Genomic DNA, 17,052 nt, shown 5'->3' with positions numbered 1-17,052 from the left:
TAACACACACTCTGCATCCGCTACACACTAACACATTCTCTGCATTCACTACACATTAACACACACTCTGCATTCCCTACACATTAACACACACTCTGCATTCCCTACACATTAACACACACTCTGCATTCCCTACACATTAACACACACTCTGCATTCCCTACACATTAACACACACTCTGCATTCACTACACATTAACGCACACTCTGCATTCACTACACATTAACACACTCTGCATTAACTACACATTTACACACACTCTGCATTCACTGCACTAACACACACACTACATTCATTACACTGACACACTGCATTCACTACACACTAACACACACTCTGCATTCATTACACACTAACACACACTCTGCATTCACTAAACTATGCACACACTCTGGATTCACTATACTGACACACACTCTGCATTAACTGTACACACAGCATCCACTACACAAACATCCTGTATTCACAGTACACACACTACATCCACCACAAATTGAAACACTCTGCATTCACTATACACAGACACTGCGTCTAATACACACACTACATCCACTACAGACACTGCATCCACTAAACACATTTCATCTAGTACATACAAACACTACATCCACTAGATCCACTACACAAACACACACTACATCACTGTACACACACTACATCCACTACTCAAACACACTCTGCGTTCACTATACACACTGCATCTGCTACACAAACACACACTCTGCATTCACTGCACAAACAGTATCTAATACACACAAACACTACATCCACTACACACATTCTAATTCACTTCCACTATACACACCACATTCAGTCCCGCATCATTGTCAGCAGACTAGGTAGGGCGTGGGCGGGCCCGGGAGGGAGGGGGCGGGGGAGGGGGGGCCCAGACCTTGTGCTTTGTCAGGGGCCCCAAAATTTCTGATGGCAGCCCTGGAGACTGATCTGTATAGATAATTGACATCCATCCCTCCAGTTCAGATGCATCCAGCCACGTCCAACACCATTTCCTACTTCAGATTTTTCTCCCCATATTGGGTCTCTCTGAGAAGATAAGACCTGTTTCAGATTACAGTGTTTGTATCAGATTCATCTTCCTACTTTAGTCCTTTCACATTTAATTAGAATGTTGTTGGCCCGACAGTTCAGATGTGCATTTTTTTATTAGTGTTAGTTGCAAAGACCTTTATTTACCTTTTGACATTTTGGATTTTATATTTATGAATGACCACCTGTTATAAATTATTCATACAAAAAAAAAAGCATTTCCTTAGGAAATGCTTAAAGTAGTTTTATAGTCCCAGTGTATTGTTGTTCCTTAGGCAGCAAAATACACTGCTGTGCAAGATGACTACAAACAGAACCCCTTGAGAAGATATAAAAGAGATTAAGTGACTTATAGACGGGGAACCAAATTATTACCTTGGGATTTGGGATTCTCTGCCCTGTGCATTTTCATTTCGACCAATTACATTCTCAGGGAGTTACAGCATATAATAAGATCATTTATCAAGTTGAGGTCGGATAGGCTGATTCAGCATTGCCACAGAGGGCAAGGTGCATTTTAGGACAGAATATTCTTACAGACGATTTATCTGCAAGATTTATCTCTAACTCTAGTAAAGGGACACTATAGAAACCAGAACCACTACAGCTTAATGTAGTGGCTTGTTGTCTTTAGCATATCCCTGCAATGTTTTCAGTATAAAAGCTGCCTTTTCAGAAAAAAGTCAGCGTTTACATTGGTGCCTAGTGACACCTCTATTCAGACAACCACTATAGGTGCTTCCTATTCCAGTACTGCCACTAGAAGCTCTGAACATTCCCCATAGACATGCGTTCAATGCATCTTTATTTGGATATGCTGATTGGTACAATGCAGCATTTTGCTGCGCATGCGCAATAGCCTTACAATGCTTACCTATGGGGTTGGCGGAGATCATCAAACTTGATGCCATGTTGTGCCACCTGAGGCGAAACCATTGTGACATGGGGAAAAAAAGGTGAGTTTAAATACCTTATTACTGCACAGAGGGGAGGCGGATACATAACTAGTTATTTTAACACTAGAGTGTCAGGAATACATGTTTCTGTTCCTGACACTATAGTGTTCCTTTAAGTTTGGTCAGCATTGACAAAACATAGAAAATGGTTCATACTTGCCGTAATTTTCTTTTCCTTGACAGATCCATGGCAGCATCACTGTAGGGTTAACTCCCCCACTTGGCTGTTAAGGACAGGATATAAAACATTCAAATACACCCCCTAGTCAGCATATACTCAGTCTAGTTCCAAGCTCCTAAAGACCACAATGGATACAAGAGGATAAAAATGGTGGGTGGGGGGGGATGCCATGGATCTATCAAGGAAATTACAGTAACTATATAAAAAAATAAAATTACATATTTCTGGACAATCCATGGCAGCATCACTTAAACTATAAAACAAGGAGGGATACAAAATATAAAAGAAAGACAACACCAAAATGTTGCAAAATACAAATGAAATGTATTGAGAAGAAACTGAAGACAGGATATTACTACCCAAGGTAGAAATAATTGAGGTTTGACCATCCAAGGCATAGTACGAAATAAAGGTATTGGCAGAAAACCAGGTAGCCACTTTACAGATGCTCTCCAAAGAGTAGCTGCAACTGCCCAAGAAGTTGATTAGTAGATTTCTAGTAGAATGAGGATGAACTTCCTGAGGAGCCTGTAGATTCTGGACTTTGTAATCCTTGGATAACAATTCATTAACAAATTTTGGTAATCTACGCAGTTGGTCATAAGAAAGGAGAAAAAGGTGATTGCAGGCATTAAAATCTTTCCAAATAGCTTGAGAATTTTCTTGAAATATCCAAAGAATGGCAGGTGTGTTCCTCTTGAGAAGAAGGAGAAGGAAAGAAAGCAGGAAGAGCCATGTCCTTGTGAAAAGAAGAAATTACTTTAGGACAGAATTTGGGCTAGGTACGTAGGACCACTGTCAGGGGAAAAAAAGAAATAAAGATTTCCAGGAGATTCCAAATACTTGAGCTGCCAGGGAGGGTTACTGCAGTCTGAAAGAGGAAACCTATGACTACAGGCTATCCGCTGTGTACCATAGGGTACTAAGATCGAGAGGCTGAAGTATCTTAGGGACGCTAACTAAAACATTGGCCCAGGTAAACTAAATGTTCACACATAGAAGTTCTAACAGTTTCCATACAGCCAAAGGAGAGAAAAGAAACTTGGTATATGCTGACTAGGGGGTTGTATTTAAAGGTTTTGCTTCCTGTCCTTAACAGCCAAGTGGGCGAGCCTAACTCTATAGTATGGGTTGTTCAGGAATATATTTTATTTTTTTGCTTTTAAATTCGTAATCAGTAACATGTTGACCTGGGAAGAATCTCAACATTTTTATACATCTTTTTTCAATATATTAGCAACTCTGTAACTGCAATTACATTGTTGTACACATGACACTATAGCAAGCATGTCAAACTCACAGCCTGTGGGCCACATGTGGCCCACAATGGACATCTTTATGACCCAGTGAGTCGCAAGTGCATGCTTGGTGTTAAAGCAGAGTATGAACCTGCTTTCTCCACATTGCAGGTACCTACTCTGCTAAAATTTACACGGCCAGAGAGTAAGCAGAACACTGGCGGCAGCGATGGAGTTCAGTCTTCCTGCTCCTCGCTGCTCCCTCGAACGCGCCGTCTGTTATGATGCCGGGTGCTTGAATATGACGTCATATTCCGGCACCTGGCATCCCTAAACTGCGTTCGAGGGAGCCGTGAGGAGCAGGAAGGAGCTCTCCAGATTGAAGATCCCCACTGGACCCCAGGGAATTATGTGAGTGTGTGTAAAAATGTGTAAATGTGTGTGGGTCAGTGAGTGAGTGTGCCTGTCAGTGTGTGTGTGTGTCGGTCTGTGTTGCGATGGCCGCAGCTGGACAGTGGAGTACCTGGAGGTGCAGGGAGGCACGCAACACCAAGTCATATTCCACCATGACGTTGATGTGCTCCACCTTCGCAGGGTTTCAAGAAGTAGCGGGCGGATGGCGCCATTGGGGGTATCCCAGAGGCCGGACTCTGGAGTCGCATACTGGCAGCGGCAATGTGAGTGGCGTCTGCTTGTTGGCTATAGGGGGGGACTGGGATTTAGTAGAGGGGGGGGGGTGCTGTAGTTTAGTAGGGGGGGGGGTGCTGTTTTTTTTTTTTATACTGTACTTTTCAAAATAAACCTACGTTTCTATGAAAACGTCAGTTTTTTTTTGTGTTTTTTTTGCGGCCCACATAAACTTAAACCTTGTTTATTTGGCCCATTCTAGACTTTGAGTTTGACATGCTTGCACTATAGCTTCATTACAAGTTATTCATGTATTGAAAAATATACAAGGGATAACATATTTTATTAATCTTAAAGAATATGGCCGGGAAGAATACATTCAGAATGTTCTCATTTTCAAGTATGCCCTGAAGATAAATAATAAATAAATGTTTGCTCACCTTCAGATAGCAATAAAAAATTTAAATTGCATATGTTTTCAGCAAATTGTGTGAAACGCGTCCTTTGCACATTGATTCATCCAGTTTGTTGAAAGCAGTAAATAGAATTTCAAATGCCTTATAGTTTTGCTATTATGTACAACGGATGTTGTTACTAGTCATTTTATATGGGTTTGCTGTAATTGTTTATTTGCCTTCCATATTGGTACCTATGGCTAGAATGTGTAATACGTTATGGGGAGGGTTAAACTAATTTACATTGTATTTTCAGACACTGTCCTGACATATGTAATTCATATTTTTCTTCTTCAAAGCAGAAGTAAAATAAACCAATATATAGTTTAGTTGGTATTTAAGACCAGCTTTTTTAATTGTGTTCATTTACTTTGTATGTTATGGTTTAAAGGGTTACTCCAACCCCAAAAATATATATATTTTATGAAATAAAAAGAGTACTGAGTAACTCTTTCTGAGATGTTGCACCCCCAACCCCTACCCCGCCTCCCCCCTTCCAAAAAAAAAACCAAAAGCCAAAAAAAAACCCACAAAACTAAAACCTCTGTTCTAGTGCCAAGGTCACATTCACACTGAAATCCAATCCTCATTGGCTTATGTTCGTCCACCTCACTGGAAATACAGAAGGACAGGCTGACGTAGGAGAGGGGCGGCGCAGTGGGAAAGGTGTGTCCCCATTGGCTGTCTGTGCCCGCATGCTATACATGCTAGCGTCAGACGCAATTTTGCACGGTATTGACATTAGCCAGCATAGAACTTTGTAACAGGCTGGCTAATGATGCCGCCGATGGTGGAATTAATTGAAAACAAAACATTTGGGTCATAGTGCTTGGAGCTCTCTTTAAGTTTTAAAGGGGTTATGCTTCTGACAACCTCACAGCCCACAGGTTATTAGTGAGTTACACGTGGTAACTACTGGCTGCTTGCCCTATATGTTAACTCCTCACTTCCAGCACATAGAGAGAATCATGACCGCTTGGAAGACCACATGTACATATAATCTGCCCCATAACACAACACAGGGAAACGTTCTATGAGTGCTGGTGCAACTGTGAGCCTTTGCCCATGCTGTTAACTGTCAGCATTGTGGTGGGTAGTAATATTGGGGGACTGCTGGCAATGTCTCCGTAGATAGTTGGTTTTCTAGTGACCCCTAGCCACTGACTATAATTCCACAAAATTAACCGGTATGTTTACATAATTAACTTTAGACTATTCCTGAATGGAAAAAGGGGTATACAATTATCAGATTCTTCATACAGCATATCCGTAAACATTGTTTTTATAATGTGCCCTCGTTTTCTATTTAAAAGAGGCTGAACCATTTTATAGATTAGTGTCTTCCGTATAACTTCTACATATAAATCTATTCTAAAGCCAACATTAATAATAAATGTGCTTAACTGTTGATTGTGTTTCTGAGGCAATTATATTCTAATCTCACCATTTCTATTTTCTTCTATAAATTTGCAAGTTGTGTACTAAAAACTTCAGGATTTAGACTTGAAAATGAGCGCTCAAATTGGCATGGCATCAGCTAAAATTCTTCTATTCAAAGCCGAATCTATTTTACTAAATCTGTAATGCCTGAGGGACCCATCCAGAAAAAAACAGATTACTTTCCTTTTATGTGGGAAGTTGTGGGAATTATAATGTATGAAAAAGGGTATCGTGTGCCAAAACATTCTCCTCTGTATTAGCCTTATTTTCTCAACAGGAGCAACTGTGTCACACAGCATCACATCATGAACAACAGCTTCTGTGGGAAACTCTATGACAACAATGAGTAATCAGGCTCACTTCATTCTATATACATTTATAGAGCTTAGTAAGACGAGCGTTTTATTTGTGTTCATTTGTTTTTTATGTCCAGCACTATATTGTACTTTTAATAGAAGGGTCTAATAGAAGCTGCCTAGCAACAGCTCTCCAGGATTATAAAAATATTTAATACAACAACGCAATGCATCGAATTCTACAGTATTCTAAAGTCTGGTTATCAGCATAGCCTAATAATTGTGTCTTAAAGGTATCATTTAGTCTACCTGTTATAAATGGCAATAACAAACTGGAGTATGCTTTTATAGCATCTCATGCCTTTCTGGCTGAAAGTCCTAGCCAGGACCGTCTTTAACGCTGGACAAACGGGCAGCTGCCCTGGGCCCTTTTAATTTTAGGGGGCCCAAGGCAGCCTCAGTCACCACTCTGGACACCAGGAAAGCAATCCTTCAAGGTAGAAAACAGGGGGTAGATTTAAATATGTGAATGTGTCAGTACGTCCGTGTGTTTGTCTGTCAGTATGTGTGTATGTCTGTGTGTCTCAGTATGTCTGACAGTGTATGTGTGTGTCAGTAGGTTGTCTGTCAGTGTATGTGTCTGTGTGTGTGTCAGTATGCCTGTCAATGGGTATGTCAGTATTTCTGTCAGTGTATGTCTTTGTGTGTGTTTCTGTGTCAGTATGCCTGTCAGTGTGTGTCAGTATGACTGCCAGTGTGTGTCTGTGTGTGAGTATGCCTGTCAGGGTATGTGTCTGTGTGTGTGTGCCAGTATGCTTGTCAGCATAGGTGTGCGTAGCCTATTGCATTAGGGTGTGCACCCTAAAGCACAAACACACACGCCGCGTATACACACACACACATATATACATACATACATACACTGCTGTGTGTGTGAGGGTGCTGGTAGTGTGTGTGTGTGTGTGTGTGCTTCCATCCCTGATCCCTGGTGGTCCTAGTGTGAGTAACCTCTAGCCTGCAGGGCTAGAGTTCACTCTCGCGAGATCGGAGTGTTGCCATGGCAACGCTCCAACCCCGCGAGAGGAACCCGGCGGAACTGCTGGCTAGAGCTCCCCTGGTCCTCTTCTGCCTGTGGGTTGGTGAGCAGGCCTGGACTGGGAAAAAAAGTCAGCCCAGGCAGTTAAAGGCAGAGCAGCCCACTAGGAAGGGTGGGCCAGAAATGTGGCACGTTATATCTCCACCAATGACAAGCACCACCCGCCCTCCCAATTGTTAGTGGGATGCATTCAGTGCTCTCTGATGGAGAAAAAGTCCTAGTGACTTGTCTCTGGTGTCCCCAGTAGTGGGTATCGGAGAACACAAGTGGAAAAGGATTGTTAAAGTGTGTTTTGCACGTGTGGGAATGCTCCCGGCGGTGTAATATGTGTTTGGATGTTTTTTATGTGATTGCATGTGTGTAGAGGAGACCGGTTATGCTGTAGAGTGTAAAGGGGTCTGTTTGTGGTGTAGAATATGTAGCTGGGGCCTGTAGTGTATATGTGTGTTTTGGGCTGTATATTATGTGTGTGTGTGTTTATAGGGCCTTTAGAGTGTGTGTGCCTAGTGGTGTGTTGCGTTTGCATGTAAGGACTGTATTTTGTGTATCTAGGAGTTGCAGGGGGTGGCATTGTGTGTATGCATGTAGGTGTTGTGCACATGTGTGTATTAGTGTGGTAATAATAGGGGGTGTTGTGTGTGCATAGTGGTACAGTGTGTGCACCGGATGTGTATATGGGCATAGTATGAATGCAGTGGTGTTGTGTTTATAGGAGTATAGAGTGTGTAGTGCTTTTGTATGTGTGTATGCAGAAGGTGTAATGTGTGTGTTTATAGGGAGTATAGAGTGTGTGTAGTGATTGAGTGCAGTGTATAGGGGTATAGAGAGTGTGTGGGTGTAGTGTATATATAGGGGGTATAGTGTGTATATAGTGTGTGTAGGTGCAGGGGGTGTAGTGTGTGTGTATATATAGGGGGTGTAGTTTGTATAAAGGGGGTGTGTATAAGGTGTATAGTGTGTATATAGGGTGTAGTGTGTATAAATTAGGTGTTTTGTGTGTGTGTGTGTGTGTGTGTGTGTGAGTGTGTGTGAGTATAGGGGGTGTAGTGTGTATAAAGGGGGTGTGTATAAGGTGTGTAGTGTGTAGGTGCAGTGTGTATATAGGGTTTAGTGTGTAGGTGCAGGGGGTGTTGTGTGTGTGTGTGTGTATAGGGGGTGTAGTGTGTATAAAGGGGGTGTCTATAAGGTGTATAGTCTGTATATAGGGTGTTGTGTGTGTGTGTATAGGGGGTGTAGTGTGTATAAAGGGGGTGTGTAGTGTGTAGGTGCAGGGGGTGTTGTGTGTGTGTGTGTGTATAAAGAGGGTCTATATAAGGTGTATAGTGTGTGTAGCGGGTATAGTGTGTAGGTGCAAGGGGTGTTGCGTGTGTGTGTGTGTGTGTGTGTATATAGGGGGTGTAGTGTGTATAAAGGGGGTGAATATAAGGTCTATAGTGTGGGTAGTGTGTAGGTGCAGTTTGTATAAAGGGTGTAGTGTGTAAGTGGTGGGGTATAGTTTATGTATATAAGGGCTGGATAGGGTTAAATAATTAATTTGGATTGTTTCATTATTTAAATTAAAATAAAAAAACCTACACCTTTACTCCCCTTTCCCCTTATTACTTTGCAGGGGGGAGAGGGAGCACACTGCTGATCATCCCTTGTGATCCAGTGGGCTAGTGATGTGGTCTGTACCTCCGAAGGGACAGATCATGCCTTTCTCTCGCGAGAGCTGGAGTTTCAGAGCGTTGCCGTGGTAACCCTGCGTGCAGCCTGAAGGCCCTTTGCTCCGTAACCAAACAGAACGGAGCTCTTCGATGCCTCTCTCGGGGCCAATCTACTATGCTTGAGCCAGCAGGGGATATTTTTTGATCTTCCTTGCCGGTCTCAATCCATAGGCGTGCCGCGGGGATTAGGGTGTGCCCAGGCACACCCGGCACACTCCGTCCGCACGTCTGTGTGTGTCAGTATGTCTGTCAGTGTGTTTGGGTCTGGGTGTGTCAGTATGTCTGTATCAGCATGTCTGTCAGTACGTGTGTGTGTCAGTATGTCTGTCTGTGTGTATGTGTCAGTATGTCTGTCTGTGTAAGTATGTATGTGAAAGGTGTGATTGCATGCCAGGGAGTGGGGGGTGCCCAGGGGGCCCAATAAAATGCTTTGTCCAGGGTCCTAGGGATATTTAAGACTGCCCTTGTCCTAGCATGCATGTTTGTTCCATTTAGTTCATTGTTATTTAGCCGTTACTGCATTCTCAAAATCACTTGTTCTGAGCATCAATGAATGGTAAATTGAGCAATGTTACAGCATTAGACCTTCCTTAGTATTGATCCTGTCCAACAAACAAAGGCATTTGTACATAAATCTCCTGCCCTTTAAAAGTTTAATCTTGACAGCCCTTTAAAAGTTTTCATTTGAAGAATAGTAGGTGACATTATAAGAACAGGACTTTGAAGACAATGACCTAGAATTTTATTTTGCAAGGTTTTCACGTCTTGTGTTCACTTCTTCAAATCTACACAGTTGTCCTTTTAAAAAAATAAAAAACCTCTTACTAGTTCACAAGATTACTACAAGAAACATACAACAATTGTTGCACTTGTTCTGGGTGTGTGTGTCTATATATATATATATATATATATATATATATATATGTATTATGTCATGGACAGTGGTATTGTGTTGTCACCAGGAAGTTTACATGGTGTGGGGGATAGAATAAACAAACAAAAGATCTATCATGATATTTACATTGAATACATCATGCATTTCTGTGATACCTGATATATTCATTGTATTTGGAGCTAATTTAAGGGAAGTATTTTTTCATTACAAGCTTTAATAATGTGAACTTTTTATTGAGGTTTTTATAGTGGCTTTAGCCGACTGCGCTTTTTTTTTTTTTTTTTTTTTTTTACTTCCTGGGTCTCATACCCAGGCATACTGTGAAATTATGCATGCTCAGTCAGTGCCATCTGCATCTGTCATGCAATGACTTTCTATGACAGAAAATTCAGAACTAAGCACCGTGCATCCCCTATGGGAGAGGGAATAAGGGAGTGAAGTTGAATAAATTAAAAAACAAGATGGACTGAGGAGTTAGGAAAATTGAGTGGGCATGGAAGAGGGCAGACTTATTGAAGATTGGCATGGAAGAATTTAGTTAGAGGGTGGTAGCTGGAGTAAGGATAGATGAGGGAATTGAATGTCGTGGGGTGTAAAATGGGACAAAGGATAAGAAATTAGATAAGTCCATCTAAAAAAAAGGGGTTGTCTTATGCAGTGCTCTGCAAGCAATTAATTATCCATTGTCATTGAGTTATATCTAAAAAACGCTTGCAAAACCTGCAGATCTCTGTTTTTGCAAGCGCTCCTCTGCTTCCCCAGCCCAAACTATCCTTGGATGTCCAATGAGACTTCCCATACTCTTCACACATAAAGAACTTCAGCAAGGTAAAACGCTTTACGTGTTCAGTATATTCTACTTAGGTTGCTTGTTTTAAGCAGTTAGTAGTTGCTTCACCTGAGGGAGGGTGAGACGATAGGTATAGATAAGAAATTTTGAGGTTGGTGTAGATGTTGATAAAGTATCTGTTTAAATATGAAATGTGTCCACTTCCTTTATGCATGTGATTTTTATTTGGTAACATTTTGTTAGATAAACTGAGACGGTTGAAAATAAGATAATCTTGGAAAAATTGAACAGATTTTAAACTTACTGGCAACATGTCTGATTTATTATATATGGCTGTACCATCAAGGATTTTGAGAATTGAGGAAATTAAGATTCTTCGAATTATGGGAGAGGCCAGAGGGTGGAATAAAGAAAACAAAGTTCTTGTTCCATAACAACTTCAAGCTGCCCCAAGAAGTTTTTGTTAAGATTCATTGATTATGTAGTAATGTATGCACTGTGTAAGGCCACATGTTTATGTAAGTCTTCTAGACTTTTAGCTTATAGTCTGCATTGCAAATAGAATGCAATGGTTGATTAAAGGACCACTATAGTGCCAGGAAAACATACTAGTTTTCCTGGCAGTATAGTGCCCTGAGGGTGCCCCCACCCTCAGGGACCCCCTCCCGCCGGGCTCTGGGGAGAGGAAAGGGGTTAAAACTTACCTTTCTCCAGCGCGGGCGGGGAGCTCTCCTCCTCCGATCCTCCTCCTCTCCTCCCATTCGGCTGAATGCGCACGCGCGGCAAGAGCTGCGCGCGCATCCAGCCGGTCTCATAGGAAAGCATTATCAATGCTTTCCTATGGACGCTTGCGTGCTCTCACTTTTTTTTTTTTCACTTGCGTGCTCTCACTGATTTTCACAGTGAGAATCACGCAAGGGCCTCTAGCGGCTGTCTGTGAGACAGCCACTAGAGGATTTGGAGGCTGGATTAACCCATTTCTAAACATAGCAGTTTCTCTGAAACTGCTATGTTTATAAAAAAAAATGGGTTAACCCTAGCTGGACCTGGCACCCAGACCACTTCATTAAGCTGAAGTGGTCTGGGTGCCTAGAGTTGTCCTTTAAAGAGCTAAAAAGAGAATAGGATTAATTTTGTCTGGTTAAGCACAAGTTATATTGTTATGGACATTTATCTAAACATGCTTTGTTGACTTTTAATTTAAGTCTGATGGATTTTGGAAAAAGTCCTCACATTTTGTTTTTTTCTCCTTTTTTTTTAGGATGCAAAGTTTGTAGAGGAACGACGGAAACAGCTACAGAATTACTTAAGGCATCTCATGAACAAAGTAATTCAGACTTTGCCAGATTTTGCTGCTAGACCGAACAAAGAGAGCCTAACACAGTTAATACCCTTCTTCACGTAAGTAACACTTCCTTCCAACTTGTTTTTATAAAAATGAAAAAGAAACTGGATTGTATTATTTGAAAATGTGTCTCTACTAAGTAAGTTGCTAGGTTTTATTATCTTGCAAACCCTGAATGTGGAGGTTATGCCTTCTATCTAATTATATGACGTGATATATTTGGAGAACTACCATTTGTCACTCCAAATTTTTTCTTGGTCATTAAGCAGAGTTTTGAGAAGGCATATTTGTAAAATATTGTAGTCCCATCAAGGAGAATCTATGCTGCCATCACAAAATAATTTGGAGCCTTGCTTCTATTTAATTTTACATTTCCATATAACCTATAGAAAGACTGATCTAATGTAACAAAAGACAATTTTTGGAAACCTGCTCGAAAAGTCTAATCTTGCTCCAGTCCACCAAAACACATTTTCTAAGCATCGGGAGACGCATAGCTTTCACTTAATTGGCCTGCTAGTCCTGGAGCAGAGAATAGTTCATTGCAGTATTTAAATACATATAACAAATATAGAGGGAAAAAAAAATACATTTTGTGCCTGATGACCTCCTGAATAACTAATTGGAAGTTAATGTTGTTATATTTAAAATATAATATATTTACAAATCAGATACTTCTCTTGGAGCATGAAACCACAGCTTTGCATATTGTAGCTTTATATAGATGTGTGTCATTGAAGCCAACTGAAAATTTTAAGTCTGAGCTGATATGTGAATGGCGACCAGACTCCCTAAAACATTTTACTCTGCTTGCCACGTTTGTCTGAAAGATTGTGGTCCCTAGAGGTATACTCAATGAATACATCATTGGCATAGAAAGCTAGAGAATGCAGTAAGTGGTTTTTTTTCGTCCTACAGATTTTTTTTTACCACCTTAAATATCCACATTAACTGATAAATGTGATCCCACTGGAAAAAAAGCTGCAGCATTTTCAGTATAGAGTCACATCAAACTGTAGGTTTTGTACAAATTCAGGAAAAACTATATATTTAACTAGTAGGTAGCGCTTTGACTGCCAGAGGGTTTTGGAATGGTTAAAATGCCTTTTCTGGAACTATACTTGTATATACGTGTGTCCCATTCAGTAAGTGAGCTTTGATTTTGGCTTTGTCTTGTTAATTCAGGCAGAATGAATGTAAATCAGGGCTGGAAACCGTTATGAGAACACTATAGTTTCCTTTGTTTCGTCTTTGCCTTATATCTGCTGTACATGCAGATTTGCTTAACCCTGTAAGCACCCCATTTATAACCAATTTGGGACCACAATTTGGTCTCTAAAGACCCTTTGCTAGTTTTATATCTCCTGCTTATTTGATATTTGTAGTTATGTAGTCCTTACATTTGTTAAATGAGTAGAGTAGAGCATTTCCTTTTGATATAAGATCTTTAAAGGCTGGTTTATTATGATGTATACTTACTTAATAATCCTTTTTGGTACACTTTAGGCATCAGAACCACTACAGCTGAATGTACTGGTTCTGGGGCAAAGAGCCTTTCCCTGCAGTATCACCAGTGTAAACTGCTGATCAATCTTGATGATTTCAACCAATCTAGTGCTTTCACCTTAGAAAGCATTGGGAGGCTAGTGTGCATGCGCGGAATGCCTTGCTCAGTCAGTCTTTATGAGGCCATCTGATTGAAATAGCTAAGTTTCACTCGGCTTCTATGAGACCATCTAATTGAAATAGCTCAGATTCACTCGGCTATTACAGAAGAAGCGTAGGGATATGGCACACAGACCACTTTATTGAGATTAAGTGGTTTGGGTGATCATAATTCACTTCTAATCTGCTGATGCTTAAGTTATACATTATCATATTTGCAGTGTGTGTATTTTAATTGTATTGTTGAGAATGTAATAAATGCTATAAAATCTTTTTATATGGAAAGATGATTTCCTTTGGTGATGCTCTATCGCAGTGTTTCCCAACCCAGTCCTCAAGGCACACCTACCAGTCCAGGATTTAAGGATTACCCAGTTTTGTAAGGTGTTTTTAGAAAAAAAAGAAAAAACACCTTAGACAAAACTGGGTAATCCTTAAATCCTGGACTGGTAGGTGTGCCTTGAGGACTGGGTTGGGAAACACTGCTCTATCGCATGTGCTGCATTTGCCGCAAATGCACATTAGGTTCACCCATCAGCATGACATTGTTGGAGGAGGAAACTAATCAGGTAAGTGTAAACAGGGTTTTAAACCCGTTCTACACCAAGGGCATGCTGCGAACCTAATGAAATTGGCAGAGGGACACTAGCGTTAGCAATATGGTTTTTATATATCCAGCTTATAGTGTTGCTTTTAATGTTCACTTCAGTGGTGATCTTGTCTTAGAACAATATTGAATGTGTTTAAAATTGTCTGTTAAAAAGTGATCTTTTAAATCTCTGCTAACTGCAACACCGACGGCAAAATGATACAAATAATAATGTTAAAGGAACACTATAGGGTCAGGAACACAAACATGTATTACTGACCCTATAGTGTTAAAATCACTATCTAGCCATCTCGGCTCCCCCTTGCCTCCCTAAATATAGTAAAATATTACCTTTATTCAAGTCTGCTGCAGCTGGCTCTGCGCCTGATCTGCCTGATTTGCTGACATCATCAGAAGTGGTGATCTAAGCCAATCAAATTGCTGTCCCATAGTCAAGGAGGCAGATCAGGGGCAGAGCCAGCACAAGCCAAACACAGCCCTGGCCAATTAGCATCTCCTCATAGAGATGCATTGAACCAATGCATCTCTATGAGGAAAGTCCAGTGTGTCTATGCAGAGGATGGATACACAGAATGTCACTGCCCCAGGAAACACCTCTAGTAACCATCTGAGAAGTGGCCAGTGGATGTATCCACAGGCTGTAATTTAAACACTGTCTTTTCTCTGGAGAAAAAAAAACAGTGTTTACTGCAAAAAGCCTGAAGGGAATGAAGTTTCCGTCCCTGATCCGCCTCCTTGCTGACACTATCAGAAATTATGATTTTCTCTGAAGAGGCAGTGTTTACATTAACATGCCTGCAGGGAATGATCATACTCACCAGTACAACTACAATAAGCTGTAGTTGTTCTGGTGACTATAGTGTCCCTTTAATGTTTATCATTGGAGGCCTAGGTTTAGTAAAACTTAAGGAGTGCATTCCTAAAAGATGCTTTGAACTGTAACTTGTTTGATTCTCAAGCAGGCACAGCCCCATAACCCTAAGTGAATTGCACAATGTGCACAGGCTGAAACATGCTTTAGTTATAAGGTCTTTTATATTGGGTGGGCCTTGTTGAGTTGTATTCCGCTAGACCAAAAAGGGGTCTACCTATAAATTAGTAAAGAAATGTAATGGGTAGCATTAAGAGTTTTGTTCAAGTTTTAGTATCTTGAACTGCATTCTAAAGTGTACAGGAAGCCAATGTAATGATCCGTAAAATGGCGAGCTAATAAAGGAGCAACAAAAGAAATATTCGCCTCGGAGCAGAGATTGGAGATGAGTAAAATATGGCACAAGGCAAGAAGAAAGAGATCTGTTAAGGTGCGAGGAAATAGGGTCTAGGGTATTGTGATGGGGCAAGAGAACCTCCTGTTCAGCTACTGAAGTGCAGACTTGAAGGTAGGAGAAGCAGAACATATGTCAGATTGAGAAGGAAAAATAAAGTGGAAAGAATTCTCTCCTTAAAGTAGCTTGAAAAGTTGTTCTCTATAAGGTTAGTATAAGGAGACGTTATGGCTGGGTGACAAATCATGGAAGATGTAGTTCTTAAACATTTGGGATCTACCTCTTGGTTACTGGAATCAGAGAAGGGACACCTAAAATGGTGATATGTTAGTCCACACATCCACACTCTGGTCCTTATCATTTGAGTCTGTCACTCCTGGCCATCAAGGAGTAAGTGCATCCTTACATTGACCCAGAGGCTTGCTTCATCATAACCTCTGAAGAAATTTAGACACTGGTTGACAGATCCACAATCCTGATGGTCCTATGTCATTAGACATATTTGCACTAGCTCTCAAGGCCCTGTCGAACAAAGTCAACTTTTTACAATTTTGTTTAGTTTTTTCCTTTATTTTCTTCCCTTTATTAAAAACATTATGTTCTGTATTACAGTTGATGTATTTAAATGTTGTTTTTCTTTTATCTCACTCCAAACGAGTGAGATAAAGCAAAGTTTGGCAGGTCTGAAATTGGAAGAGGGATGGGTGGACAAGACTTCTAGATGGCTGTGTCCCCCCCCATCCCTCTCTCAGGTCGGCAGGCTGCCCAGTATGGCAGCCAGTCAAGGCAACCCATAAACTAAACGTTGCTGTAGTGCTCTCATATGGGTTTAAATGTCCTGAAATTCACTTCAATTGCACAATGAGCATGAATAATCATGCTTTCCCACTGCACTTTCTATCAGTCCATCTGGCATCAGGTGACAGAGCCGATTTGTCAGGTGATCGGATAAGAATAACATATGTCACATGAAGGTATCATTTAAATTAGAATGTCAGGACAGCTTAACATGTTGTCCTTGATAAATACAAATCTGTGGAGAGTTTTAATTTTATCACTGCATCCCGGTTCTATGACAATTTATTTTTTATTGTTTTCCATTATTTCTTCTCCTTTATTTCTTAGGTCATCTGCACAGTAAAACATTGGATAAATAAAGCTCAAAAGTTCACAGGACCCCATTTACGAATTTGGTTGACAGTTTGAAGTTGTGCGAGGAATATATTTCTTTACATTCTTGTTTTAGACAGCAGTAGAGGGAAAGGGCATGCCTGTGCTCTTCCAAAAGACGAGCTGGGATAATTAGTAATGAATATTAATGTCATTTTTCTGTCTAATGTCAGAAGTGTTAGCATGAATCAAAGATGACTGATTCTTGACTCCTGTTATAAAACACATGCATTTTATATCTCTCATTATGAACTTGTTTTGCATAGCAC

The 17,052-nt window shown here is 40.7% G+C and overlaps 1 protein-coding gene across 1 annotated transcript in view; it reads left to right on the top strand.

Moving 5' to 3' along the window:
- SNX29 (sorting nexin 29) overlaps positions 1–17,052 on the top strand; it is a 586,499-nt gene that overhangs the window by 502,490 nt on the left and 66,957 nt on the right. Inside the window, exon 20 of the mRNA XM_063430302.1 lies at positions 11,990–12,129. Coding sequence (XP_063286372.1) covers positions 11,990–12,129 — 140 coding nt within the window. The remainder of the gene's footprint in view (positions 1–11,989; positions 12,130–17,052) is intronic.

This window comes from Pelobates fuscus, chromosome 8 (assembly GCF_036172605.1).
Source record: "Pelobates fuscus isolate aPelFus1 chromosome 8, aPelFus1.pri, whole genome shotgun sequence".
NCBI lineage: Eukaryota > Metazoa > Chordata > Amphibia > Anura > Pelobatidae > Pelobates > Pelobates fuscus.
Note: the sequence above shows the minus strand (reverse complement) of the source record. Positions and strands in the feature narration are given on the sequence as shown.